This window comes from Lygodium microphyllum, chromosome 30 (genome assembly GCF_053477565.2).
Source record: "Lygodium microphyllum isolate KBCC chromosome 30, Lygodium_microphyllum_v1.1.10, whole genome shotgun sequence".
NCBI lineage: Eukaryota > Viridiplantae > Streptophyta > Polypodiopsida > Schizaeales > Lygodiaceae > Lygodium > Lygodium microphyllum.
The window spans coordinates 66,095,979-66,105,274 of record NC_141164.1 but is presented as its reverse complement, the minus strand read 5'-3'; the positions used below and the strand labels follow the sequence as shown (position 1 = coordinate 66,105,274).

The 9,296-nt window shown below is 44.0% G+C and overlaps 1 protein-coding gene across 6 annotated transcripts in view; it reads left to right on the top strand.

The window, feature by feature from the left end:
- The first annotated feature begins 284 nt into the window (after positions 1-284).
- Positions 285-9,296, top strand: part of LOC148009949 (pentatricopeptide repeat-containing protein At3g09040, mitochondrial-like) — a 52,852-nt gene continuing 43,840 nt past the window's right edge. For 4 of the 6 annotated variants that reach the window (XM_087672539.1, XM_087672541.1, XM_087672540.1 and 1 more), the window contains exon 1: positions 285-6,906. In XM_087672539.1, the coding sequence (XP_087528665.1) occupies positions 354-5,306 (4,953 nt within the window). In that variant the 5' untranslated portion in view covers positions 285-353 and the 3' untranslated portion in view covers positions 5,307-6,906. Of the gene's footprint in view, positions 8,762-9,296 lie in introns of those variants that run through there. The other 2 variants (XM_087672543.1, XM_087672544.1) reach the window with 2 other exon arrangements.

The window sequence follows — 9,296 nt, the reverse complement described above, 5'->3', positions numbered from 1 at the left end:
TTGAAATTCAAATTAGGTTAGGATCATAATGTAGGTTTGGGAGGTCCTTTGTAGCTACAACTATAATAATATAGTACAGATGAAAATTACTAGCTTGAACTCCGGATTTAATTTGTATGAATGGTGTTTCAAAGATGCAACCTTGCAACGATTCCAACGTGTACACCTCGTAAGGTTCATAATGACATTGGCCTTGTATTCTTAGCAAGCGCATAATGACATTGGGCCAATATACTTAGGAAGCTTCGCAATGATATCAACCATGCATTACTGCATACCTTTAGTGGACCAACTATTGAACGTCTTGCAAATTCAGAAATTCAAATTTCCTGCAAGCTCAGCTATGCGTTGTTATGAGAAGCCTCCGCTACTTCCACGCGTTGAGAGAGTCTACTAATCACAGCAGCCCTCCCCTAAAGCCGAAGCTATCCATCTGCGATCACATACAGGGGCATGGAAAACACGATAGTGGTGGAGTAGCTGAAGGAATTGGAGATCTCGATAGGGCTTTGCGTGCCCTCTCTCGTCTGGATCAGCAGAATTGCGTCCCTTCCACAAGCGTCTACATATCCCTCTTGCAGAAATGCAGCAGAGCCAAAAGAAAGGCCCACACTCATGTCACATGTGTCCATACTCATCTTTCGCGGCATGACGTGCAGATCACAGGACTGCTGGGTGATCATTTGGTTGTGGCATTGGCCAATTGTGGTGCTCTCGATGCTGCGTACCATGTTTTCCTTTCATTGACGCACCGCACAGTCTTCTCATGGACTGCTATGATCACGGCTTATACTGACTGTGGCCGAGGTTTGGAAGCATTGCACATGCGCCATCAGATGCGTCAAGATGGCGTTGAACCAAATGAGTTCACTTTTGTAAGTCTTCTTAAAGCATGTGCAACTGTATCTAGTCTTGAGGAGGCTCAGAATCTCCATGCTGATATGTGGAGGAATGGGTTTGGATCAGATGTTTACATTCGTAGCACTTTGGTGACTGTCTATGGTAAGTGTGGGAGCATCGCCGAAGCGGAGAAAGTGTTTGAAGAATTTTCTCAGCGTAACATTGTAACATGGAATAGTATGATCACGGCATATGTTGAGCAGGAGAAAGGCAGGAAAGCCTTATTGTTGTATCGGCAAATGCAGGAAGAAGGTATCCATTTTAACAGGCAAACCATTTTGGTTGTTGTTAGGGCATATGCTGCCTTTGTAGAGAATGAAGGCATTGCTTGTGCAGAGGGATTGTCAACAATTCCTTTGGAACTTGGGAGGTCATTACATGCAGATGCCCGCAAAAATGGCTATATAGCAGATTTAGCAATTGGTGTTGCTCTTGTAAGCATGTATGGTAAATGCAACGGTATTTTGGAAGCTGAAAATGTGTTTGATGCAATTTGTCAGCAGAATGTTGTCTCTTGGACTGCTATGATCACGGCGTATGTTTTGCAAAATCAGGGAGGGAAGGCTTTGCAGCTATACAGGCAAATGCAAGAGGAAGGGGTTAATCCAAACCTGCAGACATATGTGGTATCTCTTCAAGCTTGTGAGAAAGGAGATGCGGCCGTAGAAGGGTGCCGAAGGATCTCTTTCCAGATTGCACAGACAGTTCATGAAGATCTTCAAAGGGCATGCTTTGCCTCCAATCCTTTTATTGGAAACACTCTTGTGAATATTTATGGCAACTTTGGAAACATATTGGAAGCTGAACATGTGTTTAATGACTTATCTTGGCGTGACAGTGTTTCTTGGGGTGCAATGATGTCAGCATATCTCAAGCAGGGCCATGGAATGCAGGCTTTGCAGTTGTACAGACAGATGTTGGAGGAAGGGTTTGCTCCAATTCGGCAAACATGCATAGTTGCCTGTCAAGTGTGTGAGACCCTAGCAGAAAATGAAGAAGTTGTGTCTGAGGAAGACCAACAAACCAAATCTATGGCCTTAGAAATTGGGCAGGCACTGCATGTGGATGCTTCTAGGATAGGTTTCATGTCAGATATATTTGTTTGCAGTACAGTTGTGAATATGTATTGTAAGTGTGGATGCATTTCGGAAGCGGAGGTTGTGTTTAATGATCTATCCCAACGTGATGTAATCTTGTGGAATGCTATGCTCTCAATTTATTATCAGCGGGGCCTTGGAAGAGCAACTTTGCAATTGTATAGGCAAATGCAAGAGGAAGGGCTTAGTCCAAACCAGCAGACATATGTTGTTGTGCTCCAAGCATGTAACGCCCAATTATTATGGGAAGAAGGGAGTTTTTGGGGTGGACTATCGACCAAAGAGATTGCCTTGGAGATAGGGCGGGTGTTACATATTGCATCACAAAAGGCTGGCATCTCCTCTGATTGTTTTGTCTGTAGTGCTCTTGTCAGTATGTATGGCAAGTGTGGAAGCATAGTAGAAGCTGAGAATGTATTTAGCACTGCCCTGCAGTGGGATGTTGTCTTGTGGAATGCAATGTTCTCAGCATATGTTGAGCAGGGTCAAGGAGAGAAAGCTCTAAAGCTGTATCGACAAATGCAGGAAGAAGGTGTGGCCTCCAACCCACAAACAGATGCCATCTTAATCCAAGCGTGCACTAGTCTGATAGAGAAGTCAAAAGAGAGTGATGGAGTAATTGGCATGACATATTACGGTATTGGGCAAGCCCTACAAGCTGATGCATGGAAGAAAGTCTCTGGTCAAGATGCTTTTCTACAGAATACCCTGATGAATTTTTATTGTAAATGCTGCAGCACCATAGATGCAGAAAATGTTTTTCATAGATCAGTGCAAAGAAACATTCTGTTGTGGAATGGGATTGCCTCCACATATGTTAGCCAGGGCCAAGCAAGAAAGGCTTTATGTCTGTACAGACAAATGCAAGAGGAAGGAGTCAGCCCAAATTGTCAGACATATGTGATAGCCCTACAAGCATGTGGTGCTTTGGCAGATGAGGAAGAACCTGTCATTGATCAAGGAGTTTCAATCAAACGTGAGTGTTTAGAAATTGGCAAGGCACTCCATGCTGATGCACAGAGGAAAACTTTCATGACAAATTCTTTTATTTCTAACACACTTGTGAGTATGTATGGCAAGTGTGGAAGCATTTTGGAAGCAGAACATACATTTCAGTGCATAAAAGAACGCAATATTGTGTCCTACAATGTGATGATCTTAGTGTATGTTTCACAGGGCCAAGGAGTCAAGGCCTTACACCTGTACAGACAAATGCAAAGAGAAGGGCTGACTATGGATCACCAGACAGTAGTGAATACTCTTCAAGCGTGTGCTGTTTCCGCAGAAATGGAAGAGGGTGTTCTTGAAACAGAGAAGTATTTGGAAATTGGGAAGGCATTACATGCTGATGCTTGTAGGAAGGGCTTTAATGAAAATAAGTTTGTAATCAACAGTCTGGTGAGTGTTTATGGGAAGTGTGGAAGCATTGTTGAAGCTGAACATTTGTTTGATGATTTTGCCAAGCGAAACATTGTGACATGGAATGCATTAATCTCAGCATATGTTAGGCAGGGCCAAATGACAAAGGCTTTACAGATGTTTAGACAAATGCAAGAGGAAGGCTATGATCCAAACCGGCAAACCTATGTGATTGTTCTTCAAGCATGTTGTGACCTTGCAGAGAACAAGGGAAATATTGCTAAGGAAGAAGCACACAGGGAAGAGCTGGGTTTGAAGATAGGGGAGGCATTGCATGTGGAGGCTCAGAGAAAGTTCTTCACCTCTGATATTTTTATTGGTAGCACACTAATGAATTTGTATGCGAAGTGTGGACAAATTTTCGAAGCTGAGGGGGTGTTTGTCAAGTTGTCTCAGCATGATCTTGTGCTGTGGAACATGTTGCTGTCATTGTACACTGAACAGGGTTATCAGGAAAAGGCCTTACAACTGTACAGACAGATGCGGATGGAGGGGATGACCCCAAACCGGCAGACATTCATGACTGCTCTTCAGGCTTGTAGTAGTCTCTCTGGGAAAGAGGTTGAGGGTGAGATAGCAACCAAACTTATGGCTTTAGAAGTTGGGGAGGCATTTCATGCTGATGCTCTCTGGATAGGTCTTACATATGACCATTTGTTTTCTAACTCTCTTTTGAGTATGTATGGAAAGTTTGGAAGTGTCATAAAAGCAGAGAATGTGTTCAACAAGTCTTATTTGAAGGATAATGTGGTTTGGAGCACAATGATTTCAATATATGCTGACCATGGTCAAGAAAAGAAGGCATTGCATTTGTACAGGCAAATGCAAGAGGAAGGAATAAATGTGAGCCGTCGGACTCTTCTTATTGCTGTTCAAGTCTGTAGCACACTCATGGAGAGAGACCCTTGTGCAGATGTGGAACATCTGACTAAATTGGTTTTTTTTGAGATCATTCAGGCATTTCATGTGGATGCCCATAAGAATGGCTTTGCCGTAGATGAGTTTGTCGGTAGCACTCTTATAACATTGTATGGTAAGTGTGGAAGCATAGTTGAGGCAGAGAATGTCTTTGAAGGTTTGCCCCAGCGTGATGTTGTTTGTTGGAGTGCAATGATAACAGCATATGCTGAGCATGGTCAAGGAGAAAGGGCTTTACAGTTGTATGTACAAATGCATGAACAAAATGTGACTCTGGATGAAGTTACAATGATTGGTGTCCTGCAGGCCTGTAGTGAAACTGGCTGCTTGGAAATCTGCCAACAACTTCATTTTATAATTATCTCTGCTGATTTCGATCTCCATTCTCTCTTGATGAGCAGTCTTATTTGTGCATATGCAAATTGTGCAAGTATGCCTGAAGCCCGGGCAGTTTTTGACAGACTGCCCCAACCTGATGCTGTGTCTTGGAACACATGCATTGCTGGCCACGCACAAGAAGGATGTAGTGCAGCAAGCATGCAAACATTTGAGGAAATGCAAAAAGCAGGCATCGTGCCGGATGAAATCACATTCCTCTCACTGCTGACAGCTTTTGATCATGCTGGTCTTCTAGAGATGGGTGTTAGTATTTTTGTATCAATGGCCACCATTTATGGTTTAACTCCTAAATTGAAGCATTATATTGTGATCCTAGACCTTCTTGGTCGTGCAGGGGACTTTAAGCGGGTCGAATTCATTCTGTCAAGGATCCCAATGCAGTCTGATCCAGCCATTTGGTTGTGCTTGCTGGGTGTGTGCCGTACACATAACAATGTGGAGCTGGGAAAGCAGGCTTTTGATTGTGCAATGGCCTTAGAAACTAAGGAGGCTGCTGCTTACATTTTAATGTCTAACATTTATGCTGACACAGGTTCAGTGTACTCACACTCAGTTCAAATGAGTGGAAGGTGACACTAACAAGTGGTCAGTACTTGTTCATGTATCAAAATTGCAGGTTTTTGATGGCACACTATCACCTAAAGAGAACAAATTTAAAGGCTCCACTAAAGCAGGGAGGCCATTTAAGCAATCTCACTCCCCTCTTTCCTGTTTGGTGAAGCTAAGTTGGAGGTACCTTGGCACATTTCATAGTCCTTGGTATACAGTCCGTAAAAGGTCATAAGTGGGCAGTACCTAAAGAGAACAAATTTAAAGGCTCCACTAAAGCAGGGAGGCCATTTAAGCAAGCTCACTCCCCTCTTTCCTGTTTGGTGAAGCTAAGTTGGAGGTACCTTGGCACATTGGAGAAGTATTGTGTGGGGGATCCTTCGGAGGTCCCAACATTACAGACAGTGGCTTTATACCTGTGACCGGTAAGCAAGTGGCTAGGGCTATGGCATGACAGCAGATGAGGAGGTATGTGGTGATATAAGCTAAGTGGGGCGAGGCCTGTGAGAAGCCTAGGTGGTAGGGGATGGCCCCCTGGCCATCTCATCTGTCTGAGCGTGTTCATGTCTTTACTCAGCCACACATGGTTAGCCAAGCTGTCTCCCAGTTTGCTGCAAGCTTGGAGATGATTGGAGTGTGGTCATCTCATCTGTCTGAGCTTGTTCATGTGCTTACTCAGCTGCACATGCTTAGAGCAAGCTGTGTAAGGCCCAGTTTGGTTAAGCTTAGCAATGATTGTCTATGTTTGGAGAGGCATTGTATGAGGAGCTCTTGGATGGAGTTGCATGGAGGATGATGGCATTGAGTCTGTTGTGTGAAAAACTGGATTCTTCTTCCATCTCCTTGGGTGAGATGATGCACAATGTTTCTTTCTTCAGAAGTATTGCACCGCAAAATGAAGAGAGGCTTGTTTGGCGGCTGAAGGTGCTTTGAAGCGCCACAAGATTGCTGGTTGCACCTTATCTTGAAGAATTCTTTTCAAGCTGATGTTAGGACTGATGGACGGATCTACCTGGCAACTTGAAGAACTGACTGATAGTTCTGCAGGATACAATTTTGTGAATCATGCTAGATGAGATTTTGCCTTTGTATAATGTAACATTGGTCTTGATCCAAGGCAACCTGTGCTGTGATTCAAAGCTCAAATTGAATGAGATCCAAGCTATGTGATAAAAATAGGGAGGAGGCATCTATAAGTGTGGTGGGCCTCCACATAAGCTTCAAGATTGCTGCTTGTGGTATCCAGTGTTGCTGATGAGGGATGAATGACCTGGTTGAGGCTTCAGGTTGCAGTGGGTGTACTAGTGGACACTAGGCTGTTGTCTGGAACCCCATATGTTGCCAGATGTGAGTGAAATTCTCCTTGGCAAAAGGTGTTGTAACTGCATTTGTGAGTAATCTTGTGTGTCCCCCCTTGGCCCTGGTTACCTGGGTACATGCTGATCAGGATTGGTTGTTGCTGCAGATGGACCGGCTGCACGAATTGTGCAACTCATAGATGTTCCTTTGTCCCATGAGCGAGTGCCACAGGATGGCTGTACCATCCACCATGACAAACAGGCCTGAGATAAAATATTTGGGAGAGGAATTGCCAGCTGAGGCCACATCAAGGGATCATCAACAGGTATGTTTGTCTGCTGGTCTTCTTCATCCTTAAGGTTGAGACTGATTTCCATAGGCATGACTATGGGCTTGCAATCTAGCATTCTAAATTTTTCGAGGATGCTGAGGATGTGTGGTGTGTGTCTAATGGAGTTTGTGATCAGCTTGTTTATGGAGAATCTGTAGCCCTAGGAAGTACGTGATGCGCCTGCTGTTAGTCATGTCAAATTTATCCTGTAGCGTTTTTCATTCTGTAGTGTTACACAGCTAGGGCTGGTGAGGATGATTGATACTTTCAATAGTGCTGCAGGCATATTTAGCCATCTGCAGGAAATCATAGAGCTCGTGTTCCAGCTTTGGAATGCTTGTTTGAGGCTGTAGATGGCCTTCTGGAGGTTGCGCATGAGCCTAGGCCTTCTAGGTGTTTTTTTAATGCCCAGTTGGTGCATATGCTATCCATAGGCATTGGCATGTGACAGAAGCACTCTGATGCTGCCAATTGCTGCCATAGGTGCAAATGGTCTTTGGATCCTGGTGGGTCTTTCTCGAGGTGCCTTGGGGATGGGAGCTGCTGGTTGTGGGGTTGTTGGTAATACTGGAGCTGTAGAACGTTCAGTTGTGGCAGGGGCTTTGTGGTGTTGGTCCTAGCCTCAAGAAAAACTCTCGATCATCTTCCTTGGCTGGGAGTCATTCTACTGGATCATTCTTCCTGCAGGGAAAGTATGCTTCATCATACCTGAAGGCTGATATCTTGGGAGATGACCGAGGCAGAGGTAATGAGCAGCAGCAGCAGATAATGGTGCTGGATTAGTTTTGGATAGGTAGGAAAGTTTAGAAACCAGCAAATGCAGCCTCCAGGAGCAAGGTGAGAGGCAAAACAACACCAAAATGGGGTAAATGCAGCAAACGCAGCAGCCTGAAAATAAACACAGCTTGCAATGTGGTTGCCAGCTAATGGGGATGTTGTATGAGGTGTGAAAGCAGCCTGAAAACTGCCATTTGCAGCAAATGCAGCTTTTGAAGGGTTGGCAACAGCAAGGACCAGCAAGATGAGGCACGGATTGCAAGGTAGAGGCTGGAAATAGGCACCAGATAGATGGAAATAGTGTTGGGTAGCTTTGGTTGAGATTTCCTCCGCAAATGGGGTGTGGGCAGGTATTGGACACCCTTTTAAACTCTCTCGAATTGGGCACCATTTTAGGGTTCTCATTAATTAAGTATTTTTGGGGGCAATTCAAGAGGCTAATTCACTATGTAATGCTTATTTTAGCTCAACACCACCTCTTAGGCCCAAAAACTAAGCTAGAAAGTAAGGCGAACCCAAAGCTTTGTGTGTTTTGGTTATTTGTATTTTTAACCCAAGACATCTCACCCCAAAGCAACCAGGGCATTGGACAAAGGGTGCACGGTGGCTGCCCAGTGACTTGCCAAGACTACAAAGGTGATGCTTATCTTATGAAAGGAGTCCAAGTGGTCACCCTAGAGAGGCCAAGGTATCGGACAAAGGGTGCATGTCAGCTGCCCAACGGCCTTTCAAGTTTTACAAAGATGGATGGAACCTCAATGCTTTTTTTTTTGTTTTTGTTTTAAAAAAAAAGGGTTGTGGTTGATTAAGGACTAGATGGGAGACTAGTGGTTAGACCTGAAGGCTTTCACAAAATAAGCAAGCTATCCCTACCACTATAGGGTGTCAATGACAAAGAGAGAGGCTAAGGCTATGTGAAGCAAATATGGTGAGTATTTGGAAATGTCAAAAAAGTGTGTGGAAAGTAAGCTAGCTAAGCTAAGCAAGTAAAGGAGATTGTCGTGTGCAATGCCATGAATATGGTGTTGAGAAACCACTTCTTCAATTTCCCCACATTAGTTAGAGTTTAGCACCCCAAAAAGGGTTGGTGTTCACATTTTGGTCATTTCATCAATGGGCATTGTCAAGAAGTGAATTGGAGAGAGCGAAAGTGAAACCAGCCTTCCTTCTTGGAATGGGTGGTGATAACTTGATTTAAGAGTTAATTACAGCAATAAATAAATGCACATAAAATGAAATATATACTTTACCATAACATTCTTGGACAGTAGACACACTGTTGGTCCCAAAATTGGCACCCCTTGCGGTATTTCTTTAGCTTTCATTCAATTGGAAGGAGTACAACTCGAGATTCTTTAATCTCCTCCTACTAACCAATTGCTCTTGTTGTTATAAATGACCAGCAAGCGTTTTGGGTCATTTGCCCCTTAATTCACCCAGGACTTCTTCTCCAATTTGACCCTTGGTTGGCCAAATGTTGCCCCAAATCAATTTGGGATGGGCTGGCTCCTGAATTCCCTTGATAATCTTCAATTATCAGCTGTTGATTTTAGTCCCTTGAGCCTTCAATCTCTGGCACGGATCCCAAGGTGGTTGCTAAACCCTAA